The 15,935-nt window shown below is 51.1% G+C and overlaps 7 protein-coding genes across 7 annotated transcripts; 2 read left to right on the top strand and 5 right to left on the bottom strand.

Annotated features, from left to right (window-relative positions):
- Positions 1-87: 87 nt before the first annotated feature.
- Positions 88-888, bottom strand: Aud_009417 (uncharacterized protein; the record flags this gene model as incomplete). Its single annotated transcript, XM_043294270.1, has 2 exons — positions 88-396; positions 451-888. 2 exons carry the CDS (start codon positions 886-888, stop codon positions 88-90), a joined length of 747 nt encoding a protein of 248 aa, XP_043150205.1.
- A 1,261-nt stretch (positions 889-2,149) lies between these two features.
- On the bottom strand, positions 2,150-2,878 carry Aud_009416 (GPI anchored serine-threonine rich family protein; the record flags this gene model as incomplete). The annotated part of the gene is made up of 1 exon (XM_043294269.1): positions 2,150-2,878. One exon carries the CDS (start codon positions 2,876-2,878, stop codon positions 2,150-2,152), a length of 729 nt encoding a protein of 242 aa, XP_043150204.1.
- A 736-nt stretch (positions 2,879-3,614) lies between these two features.
- Positions 3,615-5,722, bottom strand: Aud_009415 (extracellular metalloproteinase; the record flags this gene model as incomplete). Its single annotated transcript, XM_043294268.1, has 5 exons — positions 3,615-3,801; positions 3,856-4,270; positions 4,322-4,872; positions 4,923-5,317; positions 5,366-5,722. 5 exons carry the CDS (start codon positions 5,720-5,722, stop codon positions 3,615-3,617), a joined length of 1,905 nt encoding a protein of 634 aa, XP_043150203.1.
- A 1,423-nt stretch (positions 5,723-7,145) lies between these two features.
- Positions 7,146-8,237, bottom strand: Aud_009414 (intradiol ring-cleavage dioxygenase; the record flags this gene model as incomplete). Its single annotated transcript, XM_043294267.1, has 1 exon — positions 7,146-8,237. One exon carries the CDS (start codon positions 8,235-8,237, stop codon positions 7,146-7,148), a length of 1,092 nt encoding a protein of 363 aa, XP_043150202.1.
- Positions 8,238-9,576: 1,339 nt separating this feature from the next.
- On the top strand, positions 9,577-10,704 carry Aud_009413 (fungal specific transcription factor domain-containing protein; the record flags this gene model as incomplete). The annotated part of the gene is made up of 1 exon (XM_043294266.1): positions 9,577-10,704. The coding sequence occupies one exon, from the start codon at positions 9,577-9,579 to the stop codon at positions 10,702-10,704; it is 1,128 nt and encodes a 375-aa protein (XP_043150201.1).
- A 691-nt stretch (positions 10,705-11,395) lies between these two features.
- On the bottom strand, positions 11,396-12,750 carry Aud_009412 (aldo/keto reductase; the record flags this gene model as incomplete). Its single annotated transcript, XM_043294265.1, has 5 exons — positions 11,396-11,689; positions 11,741-12,308; positions 12,360-12,440; positions 12,492-12,578; positions 12,638-12,750. 5 exons carry the CDS (start codon positions 12,748-12,750, stop codon positions 11,396-11,398), a joined length of 1,143 nt encoding a protein of 380 aa, XP_043150200.1.
- A 1,292-nt stretch (positions 12,751-14,042) lies between these two features.
- On the top strand, positions 14,043-15,844 carry Aud_009411 (glycoside hydrolase family 13 protein; the record flags this gene model as incomplete). Its single annotated transcript, XM_043294264.1, has 2 exons — positions 14,043-14,114; positions 14,165-15,844. The coding sequence occupies 2 exons, from the start codon at positions 14,043-14,045 to the stop codon at positions 15,842-15,844; spliced, it is 1,752 nt and encodes a 583-aa protein (XP_043150199.1).
- Positions 15,845-15,935: the final 91 nt, after the last annotated feature.

The raw sequence follows: 15,935 nt of genomic DNA, 5'->3' as shown, positions 1-15,935 counted from the left end.
GAGAATGGTTTAGAAGAAGACTCGACAGTTCGAACACTCTATGCGCTATTTCGGTCGCATCGAGAGAAAAGGACGGGAGTAAAGAAATTACAATCCACCAGCAGCGCAGATCTTCTCAGCAGCAGGCACACGCTGCGCATAGCGATCAGGATAGGCCGAGACCTGGACCTTCTGGCAAAGCTTGCCGACCTCCATCGTCTTCCAGCCGCTGATGTTCTTCATCTTGGCAAAGAACTGAGCGGCGGAGCGGGCAGCGTCCATGTCAGCAGCGATGTTGGGATAGTAGACAGCACGCTGCTGGAAGATGCCCACGCTGTCGTAGTCGTGGCCGACGGCATCATGGGGGTAGTTGAGGGACGCGGGAACCTTGCTGTTGGCGTACATCAAAAGGTTGGACTAGCTCGATCAGTACATAACTCCAATTGAAGGTTTGAAGAAGGATCGACTCACCTCGACCAAGGCAGTCGCAATACCAGCCAGGCAACCCTGACGACCCAGGCCTTCCTTCTTTGCCTCATCGATGACCTTGTGGGCGTGAGCGGACTGCTTGGCATTGAGACCAGGGAGACTGCCGCTGCCACCGCCGCTGCCACCATCGCTGCCGTCATCGCAGTGCTTGGTGACGTAGCCGGTAGTACCAGTCTTGACGTAGTAATCGGCGACATAGCAGCCGTCGGAGGTCTTGTCCCAGAGCGAGTCGCCCTTGACGTCGGTGCCGGGTGCTTGGCAGACAAGGGTGACCTCATGGCCCCTGGGGTAAGACTTGACCACGGGGTGGTTGGTGCCGGGACCAGAGCGGCAGTTGACACCGTCGCCATTGATGGGGTATGCGCTCACCAGGGGAACGGTGGCAGCAACGGAGAGGGCAACGAGAGGAAGGTACAACATGATGTCGGTTTATTCAAGAGATTTTGATGAGATCGTTCGGGCAATTGCCTTGATGTTGAAGACTGAGGATGAAGATGTTTGATGCTGATGAGAAGACCTAGACCGAGGGGTGCAATTGTCCTTTATATAGCGGAACTGGACGGTCATGTTCCTTTGCATGATCTTCGAAGAGCTGTAAACTTGGAGTCTGCAAGAGCCAGTAATGTCCCCATACCCGAACATGAACACGGTGATCATCCATGCCCTCGTATAGAACACGGGCGAGGGCAAATGAGAGTTGCCCCAGTCTGCATCGGAAATTACTTCAAACAGCCCGTGTCCCTATACGAGAGGAATGGGAGGCATGGCTCGCAGGATGAGTGCCCCTGGGGAAACTTTGGCCCCACCTGTAGCAGGATCAAGGGTCTATCTCGTATGCATCTCGTGAAATATAACGAGAAATATCCTAGCTGACCATTTTTGGTGCGGTCGGATGGCTGATCTCGGATGCAACCATAATACGAAGCTTAGCGTTCGTGTTCCTGTACCTGGACTGCCAGGGCCCAGTTTGGTGTGCCAAAAATAGAGTCCGTCTCGTGTCGATCAGCGAGAACAACCAAATTTAGACCCGGTAGGCTCTACAAAAGTGCTGCCATCAGTGTTGTCTGCAGAAGATATGAGTGAGTGGATATCTTGGCCGAGTCCTTATTTTGTCCTGCTATTCCACAAGTTTTTACCAAGAGTCCTGTGTGTAGGGAATGTCCAAGAATGCTTGGTGACGGTAGTATCCCGCCCTATAATTTCCTTGGCTCTACCCCAGCCTGTACCAGGAGTATGACAACCCAGCAGGCCTTTATTGCTGTACCAAAGTTCACTTTTTATTTCTGCCAACCATGCGACAACTCCTCACAGTTATATGTCACAAATATAAAAAGACCTGGCCTCATAGCAGATTCTCGGCGTCTATGACTTGGATTAAGCCTATCAGCTGGCGGGCTCGGAGAACATCCGAGTCCAGGAGTTGTTGAAATTGAACCAAATGCTTTCGTTGTTGTCTCGTCTTCGGCCATGCGTAGCGTAATTGGATGGGAGTTTAACAGCCGAGGATGATATGATACGCAAATTAGAATTAGCTCGAGCCAGAAATAGCCTCAACTATTGTTACATAAAATATCTCCTACAATATTTACTACTAAGTATACCTAGTACTGGACAAAATACATCGGCACGAAGAAATTAAATCTGACTGCCCCATCCAACAGACTTCACCCGGAGACTTCCATCAGATCGCGTCGATCGGACAAGCCTCGATACTCACAGTCGTAGTAATGGTCTTGACACGACGACCACGAGCACCCGTATCTTGGCCCGGGGCGGGAGTAACCATAGGCGCTTGAGTCGGAGTGGGAACCTTGTCCAAGGTCACAGGGTGGGAGTAGTCTGAACACCAACCAATAGTCTTAGGCACGATTCCGGGCTTCACAGATTTGGAGGTTGCAGTGGTGCTGGGTGAAGGAGAGGAGACGTGGGAGGAAGGATGGAAAAGACGGGAGCTGGAACCGGTAGGGCTCACCGTGACATAAACGGTAGACGCCGCAGCGCTGGGGCAGGTGGACGGCGTGGGCTCCGGAGCAGGGTCGACACAGTCGGTGCCGTCGACGGGCTCGGAGACGGTGAACTTGTCGCCCTGCGCGTAGATGATGTAGACGTTGGTGCCGTTGATGCCGCTGATCTGGTAGCCCCATTCGGGGTTGGTGTCGCAGGGGATCTGGACCGAGTGGGACAGATCGGCCGTTGGGATGTCCAGGGCCAGCGGAACATAGGTGGGAGGCCAGGAGACAAAGTTCCAGAGATAGAGGCTGAAGTTGGTGGGATCGGTATCGACGCTGGTCCACTTGACGGTCACAGTGGACCCGGCTGCGTAGGTGGTGTTGGCCGCAGGACTGGTGATGTTGATGGCTGCGGCCAGCGAACCAAGCGAGATCATCAGGGGGATCACGGAGCGCATCATGTTGATCCTCGTATTCTTATTGGTTTGATTGGCCGAGATGGGTTTCAGGATCTACTATGGGGAAAAAAGAAAGGGTAGATAGAAGAAGAATACACGTTTGAATATGAACAGAACTGGTAAAAGAGTGACTGGTGGTAATGCAAAGCAAGGAATGACTAGTAGTTGGAACACACTGATGCTTTGATGGTTGGAAGATGGGAAAGGGGACCACGAGGGTTAAGTATGGGACTGCTCTAAGCCTCTACAATAATCACCCGGAAATGAACCCAGGTAGCGTGGCAGGGTCCGACAAACCCATGATCGAAAGACAGAACCGCAATGGATCAACCATCATCTAATGGTCCTAGACTGCTTCCTGCCGTAACCTCTTTGGGATCGTGGTTCATCTTGGTGAGGGCAGTCATTGGCCGTGTTCGAGACTCTTTTCTGGGCCTGAACTCGGCTACTTTCTTGGCTATAAATCAGGGGGCCCAATTGGTCCAGATGCTCATGCTCATTTCCTGACAAGAATTGGATTACTATTAGTAGAAATTAAGGTGGTATCGACTACAAATTACCCCCCAAACTCGATAGGTACCAACAGTCCAGGATTGGTTAATCGAGCCATGGTGTGCTGTTGGACGGACCCTATTTCTCCCCGCTTATTACGGAACAATTTGTGGGATACAGGGTAACAGTGCCAAGAAATTGTCATTGTCCTCATTAAACTACCCCTTACTGCTCAGTATGGGTGCATTCAACAAACACCACTGGGAATCTGAGTACTTCCAACGCGACGACTCGAGCTGTATTGCGCACCAGAACCCAATCCACGCTTGGCAAATGCCTTCCAAATCTCACATTTGTTGACACCACCAGTCAGAGCAGTATCAGCATCAAGGATAGCATCACGGGCCTGGACGAAGTTGGGATTGCATGGTTGCCTGTCTCCTGATTAGCGACATGATCAGCTCTGGAAGGATTCTCGGCAAACTTACAACGCCATTGCATCGATGACCAATTTCATGGTGAGGTACTTGCCGTCTGTCGGCACACCATTGCGGAACGTAGGCTTCGGCGCATCATTCTTGCCGTATTTATCGATCAGATTCCACATCACCTCGTACAGCATTGTCGCCCAGGCCGTGCCGATGGCGTGGACCTCGTTCAGCGAGTTGAGGCTGGTGTACGTGAGAGGGTTGGTGGTCAGCGAGGTCGAGTACGGGTATGAGCGGATTCCGCCTGGCCGGTTCGCAGCCCATTCTCCCATGGTATAGTCCTTCGAGCGTGTGTCACCGGCCTTGAGGCGAATTGCCGTGGCCATGAAATCACCCCAGCCTTCGCCCATGCCGCCGGACTCGAGCGCATTCAAGCAGTTGGAGTTGGCAGGGCCTCCGGTGAGCCGGGTGGACACTGCAAACAGTTAATGCCTAGATTCTCAAAAAACAAGCAAGGTATACGTACGGCCATGGGTATACTCGTGGATCACAATTCCGGCCTCAAAGGAGCCATCGCGGTACGGTGTCGACTCAGTCCAGACGTACATGCGCATGCGGCCGGGCTGGCCATCAGGGGGGGTCGCAAAGTTGGCGTTGTTGGTGCCAGAGCCGTCCTGGGCGTTCAGGATCACATAGTCGTTCCCAGCGCCGCCTTGCCCGTGGGTGTTGTACTCGAAGTTACCGGCCTTCTCGGTGAAGCCAAGAGTGTAAAGCAGATCATGATAGGTATTGGCCGTGTAGAAGAGCTGGATGATCGATGCATCGATGTAGGACGATGGAGGCGTCGAGCTCGTGGTATAGGGATACTTGAACGACAGGCTCGAGCTGCTAGGGCGATAATTGTTCAGGTAGCTTGATCCACCGCTGGGGTTGGACTGGGCGATCCCGTTGTTGCCGCGAGAAGTCGTATAGTTTTTGCTGCCATCGCTGATCCAGGTAAACTCCGACGCGACGGAGTCCCAAGGATCCTTGACCACCGTCCGCGAGCCCTCTGTTGGGTCATTGATTCCCCAGGCGCTGGAATCATGTCAGTAAGGTCTCTTCGACGAGATTGACTCGATACTCACTATACTTGGTAGTCTGCTTCAGCAACATAGTCCACCACACCGTGGATCTCCTTGCCGCTCTTGGCATCGATGTAGGTCAAGAGCCAGTTGCTGTCAATGTCTGTCTCAACTCTCCATGTCAAGGCGAGGCTTTTATCCTCTTTGACAAAGTAGACCAGTTTGGCCTTGGGATCAGAGACAGTCCCAGAGACCCCTTTGAAAACATACGACTCCTTCTCCCCTGCGCTCTTGGAAGACGCGCCCTCCACAGTAATTGGAAGCTGCAGTGTATCTTTAGTTCCCTTGAGAGCAGACACCGGGTCGGAAAAGTCGCGCTTGGTCAAAGACGCCGAACTTGGGATCTTGCCGGTGTAGAAAGAGTTGCCATACGAAAAGACCTTTCCGTCTTTTCCGACCTGCACACCTCGTTAGCGAGAGACAACACTGCTTAACATGATACTTACGTTGACATTGAAATCGGCATTGTCGATATCGAGACCGTTGGCTGTCTGGCGGAAATGGACATGGGCGACGCCATTGTCACCAACATAGTGATCATTAACCACGCGGAAAGTCGCATCCGGGGCAATCATCTTGACATGCTGAGTCGCCGCCTCCACATAGCTTTGTGGTTTGAAAGGGGCAAAGGAGGACGGGGTCTCAATGACGGTCTCTGTCGCATTGACATACTTGGCCAGGGACTTCAAGCGGAAAGCATTCAGATCAACAGTACGACGCTGGAGTCCTTGAGACTGGTGAGCGGGATGAGCAAAGATAGAAGCAGGTAGGGCAAGAGCCCCAGCCAGAAGAAGGCCTCGCATGTTGAGGATGTGATCTGAAGGAGAGGGATATCGGATTCAAAGTGGGATGCTTCTGGGGAGAGCTCTATGAGCTCCCGCTGAGTATTTATACCAGAGCATCTGGCATCGCTGATTCTTCATCGCCTACCTGCTTCAGGTCATCATCGTCAAGCACAGAACTGTCCGATCTTGGCCCGACCCAGTCCGGAGCTATACACATCATGGGATATTGCAAGACGGTAACTGTCCGTTTCCCCGCATCACTGCTCCGAGACAGTTACATTAACAGAGATAAGACTCATCTGTAAGCATTGCGGACAGCGCTCTGAATTGAGTGCATGACCGACGTGAGAATTCGCTGAAGATAACGATCTGCATGGTTGATTGGAAAGTAGACTATTGGCGCCATCGTCACGAGGATTTCAGGGACCTGTCCGTCGGATATCCGCGTCGTTTGCCTGCAGAATCTACTGCACCAAGAATTTTATATTGCCGCCGGTACAATCTGGTCTTGGGTGTACTATAATTGCCGCTACTTTCCTCGTTGCGTCCAATGGGAAAGCATTTATAGTCCGTCGGACTGACTCGAGAAAATGCTTGGCAATTCCTTGGGTTACATGGCTGACTCTTAGCTCGCTATCTACCTGCAGGTCATAATACTGTGATAACGCTTCTCCCTGTGACTCGTGACCGGCATTTCCCCTTATGCGAGGCACGAGGGGAATAAAGCTGGATCAAGCTGAAGAGTCCCTTCGATGCTTATTTCTCTCCGCACCTTGATCCTTGGCGCATGTGAATCCTCCCCAAAAAGGGCTAGATCTGACTCATATTATAGATATTCGAAGAGTGCTTGCTTACTAAATGATCGCAAATACTGAACCCTTGAAGCCGGCATTCATGCTCATGCGCCAGTCGACTCCTCCGACTCCACCACGGGCTTATTTTTGCAGCCACGAACAATACTAACATTGCTTTGTATGAGATTGTGGAAAGCATGTGCTGTTTGGCTTAATGGCCATAATAACTGTCTTGTTCACTTTCATAAGAACAGAAATTCATCCTGCCTATGGAGCAGGCTACCCTATAGTTGGAGACTACCACATGGTGTGCGTCTGACCCTTATACAATCCATAGGCCGCGGCTAACGGGTCTGCTATGTGATAGCAAGGATGAAGAAAGGCGGAATAGAATTAATTCTGGAAGAATGCACGGCTACGGAAGGTAGGTGGAGAACGGTGACTAGATTGAAGGAAAGACTAGGTGGGTTACAGTATGGAATAATGGAATATTCGGAAAACAGAGAATCATAGGCACAAGAAGGTAATCTCCAGACGTTTGCAAGGATTTTGGTCTAGAAGGAGGCTGTCTGGAAGCTTCATTTCCATGAACTGCGCGGAACGCTGCCTCAAAACCGAAATATTGTTAAACATAACGATCGCTACTCTTATGCCGACGGGATTGCACCGGCTGAGCCGGAGGGAACCTGGTCACCTGCAGCGCTATCGCCGTTTGCGACACCACCATCAGATGTAAGGGTAGCAGCGTATGACACAGCCGAGTCGTGGTTGGCCGTAACGTTGACTCCCATAGTGACCCAGGCAAGAAGACCGTCTTCAATGGATTCACCAAGATAGGCATACTCAAAGAACGGATCAGAGTTGCTATCCTCGGTCTCGGCTTGGACAACGTGGTCATCTGCATTCTTGGTAATCGACACGGTGCTGGTGTTGTAGGGGTAGGTCGCCTCGACTTCATAGATCAGATCCTGGTCAAAAAACAGCTGACCGATGTGAGGAACATAGCCGCCGGTCAACGTGTTGTTAGGCAGTAGCGTTGCGTTAAGATGCGCGACGACGTGAATATGCGTTGTACGTCCAGAATAATGTCCGGGAAACACGGTCTTGAAGCCTGCCACTCCATCCGCATCGGTTTTCTGGATGCCGCGCAAGAAGGTCTTGTCGAGATTCGAGGCGTCATCGCCATTGCCATTCATGCTGCTCTGGACGCCGGAATAGACACCGGTGGCATTGCAGTTCCAGACATCCCAGTAGAGATCTGAGATGGGCTCGCAGGTGTTGACGTCGATGAACTGTCCGTCAATGATGATGGGGATGCCTGCCTGGCCATCAGAAATATCATGCCGGATCAATTCGCCCTTCACCCAAAAAGGTCCAATTTCGCCTTCGGGAGCAAGAATGCAGACCGGGTTCCTGGAGAAGAGTTCTGTCTCGGGGGTGTTGGCCGACACGTCCAAATTGGAATGGTGGGATGTGTTCACCACTTTCTCCGTGTCCCGAACCGCAAGGGATCGCTTTCGGTACTTGTCGAGCAAGGCAGCACGCCGAGCTTCAGCACGGACATGAACTCCCCGTCGCTCAAGGTGATCAGCACAGTGATCCAGGCTTCGCCGGGCGTTGTGGAGAAAGGTTCGCTTGGTCAGGTCGGTATAGGAGCTAGGCTCGTGAGCACCTGGATGAGCAATTGCAAGCCCAGCCATGGCCACAACAGCCAGCTTTCCAAGTTCGGAGAGATGCATGGTCGAAGACAGGAGAGAGAAGAGAGCACGGGATGTTTGCTCGCTTGTTCTTGCTTAAGATGTGGCTGAAGGTTTCATTCTTGATAGCGAAGGGCGAATTTATAGATCTCTCCTTGTTAGCCCAGGAATGCCTTTCCTGGTGAAGGAGTAGTGTCCATAACTGTGCTCATGGTCATGATGACTCGTCATCACTGTCGTCAGTCACTCTAACCTGAGACTGACAGAAACAAGTCTAATCAGGAGCAGAAACAGCATTGAATCAAAGTTTGATATCTGATAGGATATTGAAAATAGAGCAGTGCCACTTTTTTTGCTATGCTTAGCAGCCAAGCGGATGGAACAGAGCTGACGAATCGCTTGAATGGCAAAGTAATGGTCAGGGAACCTTGACAGGTAGATCTGGAACGATTAGCTGTTTCTATGAGCTTTTCTGCCAAGAATCCTTCATGGATCCTGATCTGCAAGCGCCTTTTCCCATCTTGGAAGCCTGAAACGGTGATCATTGATATAGGCGACGTAGTCGTATCCTAGTTCCGCAGCAAGATCATTCCCGATTACTCATCAATGTGTCGATTTCACTGGATGCCTTTTTTAACCTACAGTATCTCTCTATAGAGGCAGGAATTAATGATTTCCTATTTCTCGGCTAATCCGACAGCATAGCCACTTGCCCTTGACCTATTGGACCTGTGTACGCAATCTTCTGGTTGATATTGGTCAGAATGAGTGGATTGCCTCTCATTCGACGCGGTGGTAGGCTACGCACTGCGTGCGATCTGTGTCGACAGAGAAAGGTACGTAGACACGGCAATCTAGACCTATATTCGTGTACCAGAAGGCACCGGCCACTCACCGTCACCACAATTGATTGATAGATCCGGTGTGATAATGCTAAACCGGCCTGTGAAACGTGTCGTCTTGCGTCCGTGCCTTGTACTTTTACTGCAAGCTCGCCTCCGCCACGAAAAGATGCTAAGACGTAAGAAATCAGAGCTCGTCTAATCTTCCGTAAGGCTCACATCTCTTCAGCCGCCTTGCCGAAGCTGAAGCACGAATCGAGGAGTTGGAAGCTTTGATAGCGGCCGAAAACAGCAGCAAAGAAACGCATCAATTAACATGTCCAGAATATTTCCCCCTTCAAAATCTGGCCGTCAACTATCTCCCAGATCTATATGATTGTGACACGGCACTGAGCATGTTTCAATGGCACCTTGCACACTGCGGGATGGGAATGAGTCAATCCGCCCAAAGAGCGTCGTTTTCTTCTGTTGTTCACCAACAGACTGGCTCGCATCTAGACATTGATCGGCTCTTATACCATCTATCGCGATCATTAAAGATGCAGGTTCCTCCAGAGTCGAAAAGAATCGTGTCTCAAAAATGGCCACCAGTTGAGTTGATACGACGCTCTATACACCATTACGCGAAAGCTGGGCTATACTCAGTTTTCCCCCTCGTCAATACTGAGGCATTGGAAAAATTACTCGACTCAAATATTCTAAACAACCCGCCCGACTCAAGTCCTACTGCTAATGTGGCCTGTCCCATTGCACTCACTGCAATGGTAACGCAAATGCACCGCCTTGAGCCCGAGTTTGCCGATACTGACCCTGATGCGTACATGCAAACGGTGTTGACACTGCTGCCCCAACTCTTGATGGAGGAAGTGAGCCTGAGAACTTTAGAGACTGTCGTTATTCTGGTAAGTGACTTCCGCCACAAATTGCCTGAGTGCCTTACTAACGGTCAGTTCTCCTATATTCTACCTATCGGTCAGGCGAGATCGGCGTCATTATTGCTGGCCATGGCTGTTCGGATGTTGTATACTCTTGGAGGAAACAGGTATTGTGTTATCCATGAGGCAGAAGGGAGACATCTGCGTGCTCTATTCTGGCTTTGCTATGGCCTCGATAAAGACATGGCAATCCGCTTTGGTTACCCTCCTTTGATGAAAGACGAGGACTGTGACCTCCAGATGCCCGACAACTACGTCTTATCGTCTTCAGATCATCAATTCTTCATCAAACCTTTGTCATCTCAAGAGCTTCTATTCCCCTCGGACCTTCGCCTTTCCTTGATCAAGTCAAAAGTGTATCATTTTCTTTATTCGAACTATGGCCGCCGACAGCACCAAGCCAGACGTCTTCAGTACATCCGCGAACTAGATCAGGAACTACGTGATCTCAAGGCGAGCTTCCCTGATAGCTGTTGGCCTGATTTGTTTGCATCCGAAAACTCGCGCAATTACACGTTCCATGATCTGAGCTTACGAGGTGTCAACTTGCACCTGGAGTACTACTATTGCCTGGGCAAGATCCACAGCGCAGTGAGTACTTGCAGCCAGCCTTCTCCCCAGGAGTGGTCCTTCCTCCCCTCCAGTGCAGAGCTCTTCTACCTGGAATCACGATCCATGCTGCTTTATATATACCGCATACGGGATTTTCTAAACTGGCATACTTTCTGGTAGGTCGATGCAATCCACGCCTATCTCCTTTCCTTCTGGTGAGCTGATTTTATCTCGAGGATCCATGCTCAGTTCATATTGACTGCCGTTTTCTCTCTGTTTCGGCATTTGATCACGGAACCCAATGCACAGAGTTTCGACAGTGATCTACAGCTCCTGGAAAATGTAGTAGAGATATTTACTGACCTTGATGATGAGTCCCGAGCCACAAGACGTTTCGCACCATTTTTCGTTACCGCGGGGCTCACTCGGAGATTGATATTTCTCGCAAAACAGGCCGCATCAAGAGTACACTGATCAACGGTATTCCATCAAGTAGTTGCCAGCAGACGAAGTATTTTTCTCAAGTCGCGCGCAAGGCATTCAAACACAGTATATTCCTACTAGGTTCCTTTTTTCTTTGACCGTAATGCTTGGGCCTAATGATATAAATTAGCTTGATGTCCACTAATCTTAATAACCGCTCCAGCCACATCCTATCACTAAAGGAGCCCATTTTTCATGATTAACTATATGAGCTTTTCTATAAATGACAAACTTTCAATGCCATCACCGCTCCTTGAATAGATCGTATAGCTGTCCGCCTGCAGGGTCATCCCATTTTCATACAAAACGGGGGAGATTGTTCATGGCCTTAGCGGTTGATGTACATTTAATAGCATGATAGACGCCCGCCAGATATCGAGCTACCACTTCAAATATCCTTGCACGGCCTGAGTGGCTGTTGATGAGGAGGGGAATGCAGATGTACTGAAAGGCGAGTGTAAGTCACATCGGCAGCGGTCAAATTCAAGCTATAGGCCTTGTCCTGGAAGATGAAATTCATCGGGAACCCCGGATCAAAGCATACAGCTGCATCGATCTTGTCCATGTCTTCCCTGGACAGCTCAACCTTGAGCGCTTCGATGTTCGCCAGAAGGTGCTCTACCTTTCGCTGTCCAATGATGGGGTAGACATAAGGCGACTTGTGCAGGACATACGCGAGAGCCTGCACTAGTCAGTAACCATGACTGCATATCACGAGGAACAATAAACATACCACAGCATGCAGACTCGTCTTTTTCGGCTTCGCAACCGCCTCGAGCGCCTGGGACACTTTAACCTCGTCCTCGCTCATCTGGGCCGAGCGCCCTCCGCCTGCATGCGCCGCCTCACGGGCCTCCGCCGTCTTGAACCGCCCTTGACCTAACGGGGCCCACGGAGCAATCGCCATGCCCTGATCCCGACACATTGGGATGACTTCGCGCTCCATATCTCTGCATAGCGCATTCCACTTACCCTGGTAGACGGAGAATGGCCGCAGCCCGTGGGATCGCGCGTAGGCGTTCGCCTTGACCACCACCCAGGCGGGCGTATCCGAGACCCCGAGGTACAGGACCTTACCTGCAGAGATCAGCGCATTAAGCCCGTGCATGACCTCCTCGATGCTGGTAGTGAAGTCCCACCAGTGCACGTAGAGAAGATCGATGTAGTCCGTCTGCAGCTTCCTGAGGCTGTGGTTGACGGAGATGTGCAGCGACTTGAGGGAGTTGCCGACGTAGTTGGACTGAATAGGTTCTTTGTCAAAGTGCGCGGTGCGAAAGCCCGTGGTATATTTGGTCGCGATGCTGTTCAGTCAGACAGGCAGAAGACATGAGACCAGGACGGACAATGCTTACACCATCTGATCGCGGGTCCCACGCGATGTCATCCAGTCCCCAATCCATTCTTCTGATTGCTCGGACTGGTAATTGTTGGCACTGGGGAGATTAGATCCTTTTTTTTATCATGTCGGCTGCACCACAGCATACGTGTCGATAAAGTTCCCCCCGTTCTCGAAGAACGCATCCATAATCGCAAAGGCATCCGCCTTTGTGCATTTGCCCATGGACTCCTCCCTATGTGATGGTCAGTAACCCGCCATTTTCGTGATCTGGGGATTTCTTTTGCAATATACCAAGCGGTTCCAAAGTTCATCGCACCCAGGCATAGTGGAGACACCTTGACGCCCGCGGATGGTGCGAGAACACGATGATACCCTAGAGGGCTCTTGGGTTCCGGAGCAGACATCGTGCTGGTGACGAGGCGTCGGTATGGGTAGCAGTTTTGCAGTTGCTGAATTACTCCATGGGGAAGGGATGACTGTATTTATCATAGCAGACATGAGGAATGCTGGATAGTCGTGACGCAGCTCTGCGTCAATCCATGGAAGACATCTGATATTGAATACGAGGCATGACTCACCATATCAAGCAAATGAACTTATCACTAACATAGGGCCCACAGCATCAGGGCATTTTCTGACCTCGACCGGCAAGCAGCCCTAGGAATACGAACGATGGCGTCGATGTCATGATGCAGAACGTGCAATTCACGGGTTGCGGGCCGAAACCCCGACGTCAAAGGACTTCAAGGATTAAGTTAGGGGTTAGCTTATAATAGCTAGATTGGGCTACCGTATAGTCCGAATGCGACTAAATAATCAGAACTGTTCTAATAGTTCAGAGTATAACTGGACCTCGTCGCGATATAGGGAAGCTGTGCACCTTCAGACACCCATTAGGGTTATTTGCACTGTATTTCCAATGATTTCAGCATTAATACCATCCTCATCCTTTCGAAGAGTAAAGTTATTGCTTGAGGGGGTAGTAAGTAGTGACTTGTCTTGGATTAACACTGACTTCATCCCTGGGACGCAGGTTTGCGTGATGTCCTTCCTTGCAGCATCTTAAGTAGTATATAGGCCAGACAGACTGTTCGCTATACCTTGGTAGGCGGCAACGCGGGGTTATACTCCATCAATTCCATGCTTTGAAAAGGCATTAAGCCGGGATTTCCATATATACTAGGCTCGGAGAAATCAGGTATCGGTCACTGAGGCATCACATCACGATCTTGAGTCCTTATTGTTCCCCAGAATCCAGATCTCATCACGCCCAAGCCGAGTTTGAAGCTGGAGGAATAAAAGTTAAGGTGAAAAGTTAAGGTGTGATACGTTTACACCAAGTGAGGATGAAACATGTCAAAGATACATGATGATCAATTCGTGTGCCCTTACAATCTCCAGGATGAAGCAGTCCGTTGGGGACGCTGTGCCCGCGATCCTAACGGTCGCATGTCGAAGCAGACGTTAAAATGCAGAAGAACGAACCTCGCAGCTGTCTCATTGTCATCAGAATTTCCCCTCCCGTGAGTTATCATCCCCCACGTCCAGATTGCGGGGCGGACTCTAGTCGGAGCTGATGCGGATGCAAGTCGGAGAGATCAAATAGCCCAGATAATCTCCGCACATAAATAATCAAATGAACGCCACATTACACAGGAACTCAATGGACGTATAGAACTTTAGTCAGAGCCCAAGTATGTCACCACACGCTATAACAGCCGTCCCCACAGGGACCAACAACTGGTGGAAGGAGGCCACGGTCTACCAGGTAGAGTACTCTACCTTCACCGATATCCCATGCACAGCTGACATGGCCAGGTATACCCCGCATCATTCAAAGATTCCAACGGCGATGGATGGGGTGATATTCCCGGTCTCATCTCTAAGATCCCATACCTCCATTCGCTGGGAGTCGACGTAGTATGGCTGTCACCGCACTACGATTCACCAATGCACGACATGGGCTACGATATTTCCGACTATGAAAAAGTGCTTCCGGCGTATGGGACTGTCGAGGACGTCGAAAAGCTGATTGACGAGTGCCACAAGCTCGGGATGAAACTCATCCTTGATCTAGTGGTGAATCACACCAGCGACGAGCACGCCTGGTTCAAGGAAAGTCGCAGCAGCAGGAACAACGAGAAACGCGACTGGTATTTCTGGCGGCCAGCACGGTATGACGAGCAGGGCAATCGGCTTCCGCCTACAAATTATAGGGGCTACTTCGCTGGGAGTACGTGGACGTGGGACGAGCACACGCAGGAGTATTACCTGCACCTGTACGCGAAGGAGCAGCCGGACTTGAACTGGGACAACCGAGCCACGCGGGAAGCCATCTATAGCAGTGCGATTCGGTTCTGGCTTGACAAGGGCGTAGATGGCTTCCGCGTCGACACTGTCAACAAGTATAGCAAACGGACGGACTTCCCTGACGCGCCTATCACCGACCCGAAAAGTTATATCCAGCCGGCGGTGGAGATGTGGTGCAATGGTCCGCGGATCCACGAGTTCCTGCGCGAAATGTATGATGAAGCCCTGGCGCCATATGGCGACATGATGACCGTCGGCGAGCTGGCGAATACTCCCGACCCGAAAGATGTGCTCAAGTACGTTGGTGCATCCGCGAAGCAGCTCAGCATGGTCTTTCATCTGGACATCGGCCATATCGGTATGGGCAGCAGTCTGGAAGACAAGTATATTCTCCAGCCGTGGAAGCTCACCGAGATGAAGGCCATTGTTGGCAAGTGGCAGTCTTTCGTCGAGGGCACAGACGGGTGGACAACGGCCTTCTGTGAGAACCACGACAACGGCCGGTCGGTGTCACGATTTGGATCCGACGCCCCTGAATTCCGCGAACGTTCCGCTAAGATGCTGGCGTTGATGATGGTGGCCATGACAGGCACGTTGTTCTTGTATCAGGGGCAGGAAATCGGGATGATCAATGCGCCACGGGAGTGGTCGATCGATGAGTATAAGGACATTGAAGGGCTCGGATACTATCGAGAGGCGGAGCGCCAGGCTGCAAATGGCAACGATCCGAGCAGACCAGAGCGCATCATGGACGGACTGCGAATTCTGGCGCGAGATCATGCCCGACTGCCGATGCAATGGGACGATTCTCCCAATGCGGGATTCACGACGGGAACACCGTGGATGCGCACTCACGATCTGTACAGAGAGATCAACGTGAAGAAGCAGGAGTCGGATCCCCAAAGTGTGCTTTCGTTCTGGAAGAAGATACTGCGGCTGCGCAAGGAGTACCGGGAGTTATTCATCCACGGTGCGTTTGAGGTCGTCGACTTTGAGAATCTCCAGACCTTTTGTTTTGTGAAATCAAGGGAGGAGAAGCGGGCATTGGTTGCCTTGAACTTCACCTCGTCACCTCAGCCACTCACCCAAGCTGGCATGGCGCAGGGGATGACACTTTTGGTCAGCAACTATCCCACCTCGCAATTGGGTACATTACAGCCCTACGAGGGGAGGATCTACATATCTTGACTTGAGCATTTCCTCTAGAAATAAATTCATCATTAGACCGTAACATGATCCAGGAAGATTGAAGACGATAGCCCCCACGTAGCCCAACTTC

Source organism: Aspergillus udagawae (assembly GCF_001078395.1).
Source record: "Aspergillus udagawae IFM 46973 DNA, scaffold_7, whole genome shotgun sequence".
NCBI lineage: Eukaryota > Fungi > Ascomycota > Eurotiomycetes > Eurotiales > Aspergillaceae > Aspergillus > Aspergillus udagawae.
The sequence above is the reverse complement of the archived record's forward strand: the minus strand, read 5'-3'. Positions and strand labels throughout refer to the sequence as shown.